The sequence below is a fragment of the Mustela lutreola genome, chromosome 8 (assembly GCF_030435805.1).
Source record: "Mustela lutreola isolate mMusLut2 chromosome 8, mMusLut2.pri, whole genome shotgun sequence".
Lineage (NCBI taxonomy): Eukaryota > Metazoa > Chordata > Mammalia > Carnivora > Mustelidae > Mustela > Mustela lutreola.
This window is the reverse complement of record NC_081297.1, coordinates 30612805-30625321: the sequence shown is the minus strand read 5'-3', so window position 1 is coordinate 30625321 and position 12517 is coordinate 30612805. Positions and strand designations below refer to the sequence as shown.

Sequence of the window (12517 nt, the reverse complement as noted above, 5' to 3'; positions counted from 1 at the left end):
GAGTTTGCTTCTCTCTCTGCCTCTCTGCTTGGCTTGTGCTCTCTTTTTCACTCACTTTTTCTCTCTCTCAAATAAATAAAATGTTTAAAAAAACCCCAAAACTACCCATCTCTCTAGTAAAAAGTCAGATTTGAGCTGTGACAGAAATAAAGATCCCCTTTTCATTACCAGGAGTAGCAACAGGAAGAGGTATAACTAAGAATATGCCTGTTAAAGGTTTGTAAGATCTTTTTTTTTTTTTCCAAAAATTTTATTTATTAGCAAGAGAGAGCGAGCTCATGCTTGCGAGCATGAGTGGGGTGAGGGGCAGAAGGAGAGAGAGAAGCAGACTCCCCCCGATCAAGGATCCTGAAATCATGAACTGAAGGCCAGTACTTAACCGACTGAGCCACCCAGGTACGCCGGTTTGTAAGATCTTAAGAAAATTTCAGAGCAGAATTGAAGTATGTAAAACCTGAATAATGGTGCGATATACCATTATGATCTTGGATTGGGAGGCTCAGTGTTATAACAGTGTCCGCATTAATCTATAAATTCACTGCCTTTCCATTTACTTTCTCCCTCTCCATGTTTTTGAGAACCGATGCTAATTTTATTTTCAAACAAAGGTCTATGAAGAAATAAAGTATTCCTGAAAATGGCAGGTGGGGTGTGTGTGGGGTGTGTGTGGGGTGAGGTTCTTGCTATGGTGATTAAGATGGCATAGTAAGAGCAGACATACAGAGAAACTAGTTGAGAAATAAACCAGAGTAAAAAGCTCACATGTAGCATTACATATCAGTGGGTTAAGCATGGAGTCTGGAGTTTGCAATTAATGTTGCTAAGATTATTTGTTATTCATGTGAAAAAAATGAAGTGTAGCTCTTGACCTCACTTCACCTTAATGATTAATTCCAGGTAGATGAGAGATACAAATGTAATAAGCAAACTTTAATGTTTACAGAAGGATATATAAAAAATATCTTTGACTTCAGAGTGGGAAGGATTTCTTAAAACTATAATCAGGAAAAACTATAAAAGGAAAGATTGACAGATGTGATTACATCAAATTAAAAAAAAAACACTTTCTAATATAAAAAGTACCATCACAAAGGGGAAAAGCTGAGCTATAGACTAGGAAAAGGTATATTTAACTCATGTAGCTTACAAAAAGGCTTTGAAGTTAAAATACATTAAGAACTTCCTGGTCCTTTCTGTAAGACTAGAAGAAAGCCCAGTTGAAATTGTGTAAAAAACATGACTAAGCAATAATCAGAAGAGGAAATACATGAAATAAGTATGTGAGAAGATGTACAAATTTACAGGTAATCAGAAAATGTAAATTAAAACAACGAGCTAACATTTCACTTCTCACATTTTTTTTTTTTTTAATGTGTGTGTGTACTTAAGATTTTATATACCCGAATGCATATAAATTCAACAGTACCAACTAGGGTTGTGCAAACCAATCTGTTCTGCTGGTAGAAATGTAAATTAGTACTCCCACCTTATACATGTCCATTTATAGCAAAATTATTAAATTACATCTATCTACAATGTAATATATATAGCAGTGAAAATATGAGTTAGAACTGCATACTCATCAGCATGGAATGTTTTTTAATAAACTTATTGAATGCAAGAAGCAAGTTGAAAAATGATGCATGTGGTAGGACTCCATTTATATAACTTTTAAAACTCCACAAGTAGTGTATTTATAGATAAATAAGTATGTATCAAAGTGTGATTACAGTGATGACCACTGAGTTGTATGGTGCTGCTGGGGAAAGAGGGGGAGGAATGGAATCTGGAAGATGTATTCAGAAGGGATCTAGTATGTCTGTGTGTTTTTTTTTTTAAGATTTTATTACTTATTTGACAGAGAGAGATCACAAGTAGGCAGAGAGACAGGCAGGGATGGGGGGAGGGAAAGCAGGCTCCCTGCTGAGCAGAGAACCTGATACATGGCTCAGTCCCAGGACCCTGGGATCATGACTTGAGCTGAAGGCAGAGGCTTTAACCCACTGAGCCACCCAGGTGCCCCTCTTTTTATTTTAATTAATTAATTAATATTAGTTACCTAAAGCTATTGTTTCATATTAGATATGTTAAACCTTGTTGGTGGGTTTTCATGATAGTCCTTATTCTTTTGTATATGTTTTCTTCTAAAATTCTTAAAAAAGGTATTTGTAAAGGGATTAGAAAAGTTTGGTTTCTTTGCAGGGGGATTAGAAAGTTTTAAACTTAGCCATCTTGTTAACTAGACTATATTTTATATCTGACATTTTATTTATGTTTTGTTTTTGTGAACATACTGTTGCCTGGTAAAACTACCAGCACATTTACAGTTGTGATTAGTTGTGATTATTGCCCAGTTTAGTTTCACATTATTTTTGTTGCCTTATTGAAAGTATTTCTAAACAATTGAAGTAGTTAGTTACAAAGCTCATAAGCTAAGGTAGTTGTATCTGTTAAAGTTCATGCACATGCTTTTACACAACTATACATTTTAATTATTGCTAATGATTCTGTTGAAAGTATAGCTCTGTTTAGGTCTCTTTTCTTAGAGATTTCTGACAGTGAATTTTTTGGGGGATAGCCTTTAAGTTTCATCTTTGTTCTTCCTAGAAATGATCCCTCTGTGAACTTCTGTGACAAATTTTTAGATTGCTATTTGTTAAGCAGCAGTGATTTAAAAGCAGATGCCATATGTGATTGCCTTGCATTGGCAAATTTTAATGTGAAGAATGAAGTAACAGATTTGGGAGATAGTTGGAGTTTGTGTGTAGGCTCATTTTGGGAAGTAAAGAAATGGCATATTGTAGAGAAAGATGTTGGAAGAATTTTTTAATATTAAAAACATTCTTATAATTTTACTGAAAGTATAATGAATCATTAAATTTTTAAAAAAGATTTTATTTATATATTTGACAGACAGAAATCACAAGTAGGCAGAGAGGCAGGCCGAGAGAGAGGGAGAGAGTGGGCGGGGGGGACCAGGCTCCCTGCTGAGCAGAGAGCCTGATGTGGGGCTTGATCCCAGGACCCTGGGATCATGACCGGAGCTGAAGGTAGAGGCTTTAACCCACTGAGCCACCCAGGTGCCCCATGAATCATTAAAATTTTAAGATTTACTGGGCGTTTTAGGAGTGGGAGAGGTAGATAGGTATTAGGTATCCTTTGCTTTCAGAAGAATAGAGCCTTTAATTTTCTTTTGTCATTTAATATTATTTTATTTATAATTTATTAAAATTGGCTGTATAGAACAGCATAACTGTTAAATCTCAGATTGCTGAAATGTTTGTGCTTGGTGGTCTACTTGAATTTCAAATGTATGATTTAATACCTTATTGATAATGTGTTCTTAATTTTATATGTTATTTTCGGGGGCAGTTATTATCTATTCTTTGTACACAACTGATATATTCAGGATTGGTTTTTCGAACTAGTACTATCTCTACCTTCAGACATGATTATGTTTTACAACTTCAGAGAAACAAGTAATGGTGTGTTTGGCCTATAAATGAAAGCAAAACCAAAAACAACCAACCCTTTAAATAAGTGAAGATGCTGTTGTATATGTAATCATCATTTTTAAAACCTAAACCAAAAATTGAACTCATGTAGATTTTCAAGGTAGAAGGAACCTTAAAAAAAGTTTGTCCAATTTTAGAAATTACGGTAATTAATATTCTATTGAGAACCTACTATTAGGGCAGTATTGGCATTTTTATACTGCTTAATTATTATGTTATTAATATGTTATTATCAGTTATTAATACATCTGTGAATGAAAGGATTTTTCTGTTATGTCTGTTTTACAGTTGAGGAAACTGAGGTATAGGGAGACTAAATATTTTGCCAAAGTTATGTTAACTGGGTCTCTCAAACACCAAAATCTTTGATCATCTCAGTTGGGGCACAGTGTGGTCAAAGATGAAAATACCAAGGCCAGAAAAATTCCTGTGATGAACTTTGCAGAACATCGTATGTCATAGTTAGATTCCACTTTCGTTTCTATTATTTATAAGGTGTAATTTTTTTTTTTTTTTTTTAAGTATAATGCTTCATCCCAGCAGCAAAGAGAAATAATTAAAAGTAGGAGCTTGGACAGGCGGCTGCAAGAACCAATTGTATTAACAAAGTGGAGACATAGCACCATTGTGTTGGACACCAATGACAAGGTAGGTCTTTGTGAGAAAATTTTTTAAGAATATCGGAAGTTCTTTTTATTCTTTTATTTTTTTCTTAGCTGCATCCCGTACTTTGGTAACAATTCTTTTATTGTGTGTAGCATCAGTTTGTCCTGGAATGGGTTTTGGTTTTGTAGTTCATTGAGTTTTGCACAGTGGACTGACTCATCTGTGGTTTGATAATGTATATGTTTGAGCCTAGCTGGTGATAGATATTTTTGATAACCCTGTTTTAAAGTTCTGTATCTGTAGTTGTTTGGCCTCTGGGAGGTTTTAATAATAAAGATATTTAATTAATTTCTTCATCCCGTGGGAGAATTGGAATCCCAATCCTCTGTTTCCTTAATTGTTCTCTGCACAAAGGACTTCTTTTATGAATCTGAGAAGGAATGTTCTCTGTTTCAAATAAGGGATAGATTTTGATGCAAAGATCAGAATGGAAAACCCATAAAGTTTTTACCTTCCTTGTGAGTTTTTTCTTTATGTTGTAGCTTCATTTTGGGGGATGGAGTAGGAAATTTGTATGAATTTGTAGAACATTAGCCATACTAATATGTAAAAACTTTGAGAGCGGTGGCAACACTGTAAAAAGTATATTTTAAAAAGATATCTGTCACTGGGGACTCTTTTTTACCATCAGACTTCTCTTCTGGCATAATGAGTAGGTTTCTTGCATTTTTCAGGTGTTAGTGAAAACAGAATGAACTTTCTTAGGGCATATTTCTCTGTGTTTGGGTACTTTGAGTTATAAATTCCTTTGCAAATTATCTCACATCAGTCAAAACAAGTTTGTTTTGTTTTTTAGTGACTATAATGTTGGTTTTCGTGAAATTAAATGGAAGACTTTTTGCACAGCTGTAGAAACAGTCTACACATATGAGATAGACTAATAGAACCACAATGCAAGTAGTAGACCAGTTTGTAATTTATATTTTGTAAGGATATTTTGTGATTTGAACGTAGAGGGCATATCAAAGAAAAGAAAGTCTGGAATCTGACATTGAAGAAAACGTGAAAATATTTTAGCATTAAGAATAACATGAGTAGCTAAGATTCCTAGAGATTTTAACAGAAAATTCATTTAACTCCAAGAACAAAATTAACAATTCAGTGCACTCAGGCTTGTAAATGTCCTATATAATGTTCTAATGCAAAAGCCATTCCAATTCCACTGCCTCTTCATTTTGGAACAAAAAGGATGATTATTTTGCTGATGTAGACTTAAAATTTCTTACTCTTTTAAAATCTTTTTTGAGATTTATTTTCAGTGTTTTATTAGAATAAGTTACCTGAAGTTCTCATGACTTCTTTTTTTTTTTTTTTTCAATCTGAGTCAGAGTTATGGGAGCATGATTTTCTTGAGAACAGAGATTTACTTATTTTTGGTAGAAATATCTTTTTTTCTTTTTCTTTTTTAAACCTGCGCCTTAACCTTAATGGAATCCTAGGTGGTTATTCACCAAGCAAGCTTTTCTGTTTATTATCACCACCTACTGTATATGTTTTTAAGATCTGAGGTATGAAAGAAGGACTGTACCTGAACAAACTCGCTGACTAATGTATGATAAAGGTTAAAGGGTTTGTGACTTGAAATGTAATAAGCCTATTACTATGTAACAAACTGATTATCTAAGTCCTAATTCAGTTGTCAGACTACACTGGAGGAGGTAGATGTGTGTATCTGTGTGTGTATGTGTGTGTGTGTGTGTGTGTAGATGTGTGGGTGCGTCTGTTTCTGCCTAGGTATTGTTTTTACTAAAATCTGCTAGTTGTAGGCATTTAAGATATATATCCATATACATTTATAAATATATATAAATATATGTGTAAAATCATTGTTTATAGTAATTATAATTATTGTATATACATTATTCTCTATTTGCTGTGGTTTTTATTTCTGTAGGACTGATGATCCCATGAAAAATAAATTGTGATTACCATTCACTTATTTTCTACTTTGTGGGTCATTATCTTTTTTCCAAACATTTAATATTAGGCACTTTTAGAAGTCAAGAAATTAAAAAGTGAAACATCTGAAGTGGTCAGAAAAAAAATACTTAAAATGAGGGTATACTAGATTTGGATATTATGTGTAATTTTTTTGGCAAAGATATAATTTGATATCATTTTAATGTTTTCTTCACTAGTAGTATAGGCCTTGGATGTTTGATTTGTAAGGTTTTACCTTCAAGGATTTCCCAGTAAACTTGCACTACTATCTAGTTTTTGTGTTTACAAATTTTATATGGTATAAACCTGAAGACTTATTTTTTCCAAGTGAATGGATGTGTTAATGGCTTGTATATCGTGATATAATATGAATATCCAGATTTGTTAACAGTACCATGTCCAGTTTCATAAGTATGGTAAAGTAGATTGATAAAAATGTGGAGATGAATATGCAAAGGCATTATTTGGTTTTATAAGAAAATAAGAGGTGTTGGCCTATGATTGTTCTAATTCTCTTTTCATGAGATTATGCAAAGCATTTAGGGGAATAGAAAAGATTTGGCTGTTGGTGCCAAAAATGTGTTTTTTCAGTCTTGTCCTCTATAATGAATCTTATAAACACCTGAGGTAGAAATCACATAGTGTGTTTTAATACTGACAAAGTAGAATTGCTTTTAAAAAACACATTATTAATTTGCTCCTATTATATATTTTTGTAGGCTTAGGTGTTAAAAGATTTTTTTTTCTGGTGACTTATTAAATTTTCTTCTTTGCATTTGAAAAAAATCTCATTTTTTCTAATAATTGGAAAGTTACCTGTAAATTACTTTAAATATTAATAGCAGTTTAATTAAGTGTCTTACGTAGCCATTGACTTAAATGAAGTTCTCTTTCTGGCGGTTGCCTGTCATTCCTGTGGCTGTTGGCTTACCTAGTCCCTGGTGTTCATGGTACACTAAGAGCCCAGTTCGTATGGTGATATTACATTTTTATCCCTGCATGTTTAGATTTTACCCATTTAAATGTCAGTTCAAGGATAAAACGTCATGGTTTTAAGGCAACATGCCTTATTTTTGTTGAGTAATTCTGTATGCAGTATTTATTTATTTATTTATTTATTTATTTATTTTTAAAGATTTTATTTATTTATCAGAGAGAGAGAGGGGGAGAGAGTGAGCACAGGCAGACAGAATGGCAGGCAGAGGCAGAGGGAGAAGCAGGCTCCCTGCTGAGCAAGGAGCCCGATGTGGGACTCGATCCCAGGACGCTGGGATCATGACCTGAGCCGAAGGCAGCTGCTTAACCAACTGAGCCACCCAGGCGTCCCTGTATGCAGTATTTAAATTAAACTATAATGAGTGTAAAATACACCATATTTCATAAACCTTCAGACAACTGTAGTTTGCAAATCCGTACCATAATAGTTTCAGAGCTGAATATTGAAAGGAAATAATTAGGGAAAAAAATTTCGGAGCTTCCCTTATTAAGCTCTCCCACTGTGAATAGAGGGAGAACTATAATGATATAAAATAGAGTAACATTTTTCATTACTTATTTCTTGTAGGAATCTCCAACTGCCTCAAAACCCTGCTTTCCTGAAAATGAGTCTTCTCCCTCTTCACCAAAGCACCAAGATACAGTTAGTATGATAGCCTATAGTATAATATAGTCCAGTTATTTCAATCAGTTTCAATAAGTTAATTTTCTGTAAATGTAACGTATAAATATTTCTTGGGCTTCTATTAACTTTCATTGGTTTTCCAGATAATAACCATTAAGATAGGTTTAAATTAAGAATTTAATCAGTTTTAGAGACTTAAAAGCCCCTTTTTATGCAAAATAAGGTATCTCTGTGATTAATTTATATACCATATTTGCAAGTGACATTCATGTTTGGTTTTTAAAAATAAACATAAAATCCCTGGAAAATGCTATCATATTCTACTTTAATCTTTTTTCCTCAGGCCCGCAGTCCAAAGGTAAGCAGTTTCCCTCCTTCTTAATGACCACAGGCACCACTTTTGTTCTGTACTTTAAAATAACAGTACCCAGTCCATGCCAGGTGGATATTAGAGATCTGTAGCTCAGCTGTAAGTTTGCCCTAAACTGAAAATCTCCAGTTGACTTTAGAAACCTGGTTTAACTTGGGTGAAAGTTACTTGATTGGTATCTTTGTAGTCCCTTGCGTCTTTCCTATAGTTGGCTGATTCTGCTATACCCCCTCAGTGGCTTTCCTTCTCCTTCAGAATGAAGGCCAGAATTTTTAATGAGGACTGTAAGACTGAGCAAGCGCTGGCTCTTGACTGCCTCTCCAGCCTCACTTCCTACTTGTGTCCTCTTCTTGCCTCCCTGCTTGTTTTCCTCCAGCCACACTGTATCTCTTTCCTCAAAAGAACCTACTTTTCAGCTCAAGGTCCTGGCACATGGCATTCTTCTATCCACTGAACCATTTCTCTCCCACATCTTTGCCTGTTAACTTCTGTTCATTCATTAGAGTTCGGTGCAGACTTAGCTTTCCCAGAGAATTTTATTCGAATCTTCTAGATTTGGTCAGTTTTCTCTGTAATGCTCTTTGTAGCATATAATTATATGTTACTTGATTCTATTAAGTAGAATAGCACTTTTCATTTTTTATTTCTTGTGGAAACCTCAAACCCTCTATTTGTGTCAGTCTTCCCTACTAGAAAAAGAAAAGTTTCATTAGAGCAGGAATAAGCTCCATAACTACTGTGTACCATATGTTAGCTGTTCAGTAAATATTGAATGAATAAATGAAACTTTTAAAGCTTTTTAAAAGACAAACTTTTATTGTTACTTCCTTATTTTGTAAAACTGTAATAGAGTTGTTTATGGGATACTTCTGATTTTTTTAGAGGCAAAGTTTTTCACAAAAGTCATTTGAATTTTCTCTCTGTCCTTTCCCTAACAGAATCAGATCTTTTATGGTTCATATCACATGTTTTACACATTTCCTTCTGACATTGCTCAGGGAGTTCCCCCTGCCTACAATTGTCCTTGGCTTTTTACACTTAAACTCAGAAAAAATTTTTTAAAAAAAGATTTCATTAATATTCGACACAGAGCACAAGCAAGAGGGAGCAGTAGGGAGAGGGAGACGAAGAGGGAGAAGTAGGCCCCCCATTAAGCAGAGAGCCTAATGCAGGGCCCTATCCCAGGACCTTGGGATGAGGACCTGAGCTGAAGGCAGACATTTAACTGACTGAGGCACCAAGGTACCCCAAAGTTAGAAAAGTTTTTAAGACTGATTCTTTAAGAGGCCTTGCCAGACTAACCTTAGCATAATAATGATCTCTTCTTATTTTCCTGAATTTCTTTTTTTTTTTTTTAAGATTTTATTTGTTTATTTAACAGAGAGATCACAAGTAGACAGAGAGGCAGGCAGAGGGGGATGGGGAAGCAGGCTCCCTGCCGAGCAGAGAGCCCAATGCCAGGGCTCCATCCCAGGACCCTGAGATCATGACCCGAGCTGAAGGCAGAGGCTTAACCCACAGAACCATCCAGGCGCCCCCTTTTCCTATGTTTCTAAGTCACTTATTAGATAGTGTTTATAAATGTTACCTCAGGGACTCCTCCCTCCGAAGGCTTTAAACTCCTACTAAAGGATAGATAGTGACTCTTTTTCTCTTTTTTGTCTTTTGCATTATTTAATACTGTTTTGGGTACAAAAACATTAAACATAAAAGTGAACATGATTTTAGTGGTGCTGTCAACAATTGTTGTATCCGTCTAAGGTGGTATTACTGCAATACTCTATCAGTGCATCTAGAAAAAAGAAGAAACCCTCTCCAACGTATTTTAAATATGGGTAATACGTAATTGCTAAGGAAAACTTTTATAAATTATTTACATTTAGGTTAAAAGGAATCTCTAGGTTAGCCTAGAAACATGAATTTGCAACTGTTCCACATGGAGTTAAAAAGACAGTTTGCAAATTATTTCCCAAACCATCTACCCCTTTTCTCAAATTTGACAGTAACTGGACCATCCTGGATTCACGATACCCCCTGCTGGCCACCACAGGGAACTGCCTAACCAGTATCTTTGATTCTTTTGTCTTAGAGTGAAAGATGAATCAGCTTTTGTTCATTCTAACTGAGTCCATTCTTTTTTTCACATAAACATACAACTCTGCTTTTCCACTGCAGAGGGCACCTCTTCCCTGCTGTCTTGCCCCTCCATGCTGAGGCTTTTTCCCTCTTTGACTTTTCCCTCTCTTGGCCCTCTGCTCCCTCTGTACTGTGTTTCCCCTGAGTCTCACCTGTTTTTCTCACTCTTACCCAGTTCATACAAGGAGATATCTTTTCCCTCTTTGTGCGTTAAGATCCTAAGCCTTCGTGGTAAGAAAAAGGAAGCTACACATTTAGGAATAAAAATAGTGTAATCTGGGGGCACCTGGGTGGCTCAGTGGGTTAAAGCCTCTGCCTTCGGCTCAGGTCATGATCTCAGGGTCCTGGGATTGAGCCCCGCATCCGCATCGGGCTCTCTGCTCAGTGGGGAGCCTGCTTCCTCCTGCCTCTCTGCCTGCTTATGGTCTCTCTGTCAAATAAATAAATACAATCTTAAAAAAAAAAAAAGATCCAAAAAGGCTGTCATTTTAAAAAAAAAAAATAGTGTTGGGACGCCTGGGTGGCTCAGTGGTTGAGCAGCTGCCTTCGGCTCAGGTCATGATCCCAGCGTCTTGGGATCGAGTCCCACATCGGGCTCCTTGCTCCGCGGGGAGCCTGCTTCTCCCTCTGACTCTGCCTTCCACTCTGTCTGCCTGTGCTTGCTCTCGCTCGCTCTCTCTCTGACAAATAAATAAATAAAATCTTAAAAAAAAAAATAGTGTAATCCATGTTAGCTATCTGATGCCATCTTAAAATCTCTGCAGATTGCCCATCTGCCTCTTCAGTCTTTTCTGTTTTGTTTTTATGAAAATCTTTATTGAAATGTAATTCTTAAAATGTATGATTTACCCACATAAGTATACAGTTAAATGGTTGTTGGTATATTCAGATATGTGCAGCCATCATCACGGTCAATTTTAGAACACTTTCATCGCCTCAGGAAGAAGCCACATTCTATTTGGTATCACCTGTCTAACCTCCATGTCTCACCAAGCCCTGAACAACCAGGAATCTACTTTCTGTCTCACTAGATTTGCCTGTTCTACACATTTCACAAGAATAGAATCCTATAATATGTGGTCTTTTTTGACAGACTTTGTTCATTTAGCATGATGTTTTCATGTAATCTCTTCTAATCAAGCCAGATTTAAAATTTCATCCCTTAACATAAATTTTAAACATGTTTATTTTTTTGGATTCATTTGCAGTTTTCAGATGCATTATTGTTATTTTTCATGGCCCCTTCAAATCCTTTTTTGAAATACCCAGCATATTTTAAAAAGCTCATTGTTCTATTTATGTACAATATGAGCACACTGTGGGTTAAATAGGATTTTGTGGACTGATCTAAGAACCCGGTCTCCGTTTGTTCCAGTGTGTCTGTGGCAGATGTGCATTTTATTTTATCTTTTTAAAGTTTTTATTTTAAGTTGCAGTTAACGTACAGTGTAATATTAGTTTCAGGTGTGCAGTATAGTGATTCAGCACTTCCATACATCACTCGTGCTCCTTACAAGTGTCCTCCTTCATCCCCGTCACCTGTTTCACCCATCTCCCCACCTGTCTCTCTTCTGCTCACCATCAGTTCTCTACAGTTGAGTCTGTTTCTTTGTTTGCCTTTCTCTTTTCCCCTTTGTTTTATTTTGTTAAAATTCACATCTGAGTAAAATCATATGGTATTTGTCTTCCTCTGACTTATTTTGCTTAGCATCATACTCTCTAGCTCCATCCATGTCCTTGGAAATGGCAAGATTTCATTCTTTTTTCATGGCTGAGCAATACTCGTGATAAATATGCATTTTGAAGTTTCTATTCATTGCATACTGAATAAAATTTTAGAATATATAATTTGGAAACTTGAGTTTTTGACCCTGTATTCCCTAATTATGGTATTAAAATGCATTGGAGAGAAAAAAAAACGCATTGGAGAAAAGAATGTTTTAACGCTTTCTTTAGCAAAAGTATCATGGACATATTTGCTGATTTTTTTCATTAAGCCTTTTTAAAAAATGTGATTTAGACATCTAATTTTTTAAAAAACTAGTTCTTTAAAGTATATTATTTTTAATTTTTTTTTTTTTAGAGAGGAGAGAGAAAGAGAAAGAAGAGGTGTGTAGAGAGAGAGGGAAAGGGAGACAGAGAGTCTTAAGCAGGCTCCACGCTCAGCACAGAGCCCGACACAGGGCTTAATCTCATGACTCTGAGATCATGGTCTCATCCTAATTCAAGAGTCACATGCTTAACTGTGCCACCTAGGTGCCCTTAAAA

General features: G+C 35.5%; 1 protein-coding gene across 3 annotated transcripts in view; it reads left to right on the top strand.

Annotated features, from left to right (window-relative positions):
- The window catches only part of ARHGAP12 (Rho GTPase activating protein 12), a 110218-nt gene that overhangs the window by 64933 nt on the left and 32768 nt on the right, over positions 1-12517 (top strand). For 2 of the 3 annotated variants that reach the window (XM_059184212.1, XM_059184210.1), the window contains 2 exons: positions 4038-4163; positions 7687-7761. In XM_059184212.1, coding sequence (XP_059040195.1) covers positions 4038-4163; positions 7687-7761 — 201 coding nt within the window. The remainder of the gene's footprint in view (positions 1-4037; positions 4164-7686; positions 7762-12517) is intronic. The other variant, XM_059184211.1, reaches the window with a different exon arrangement.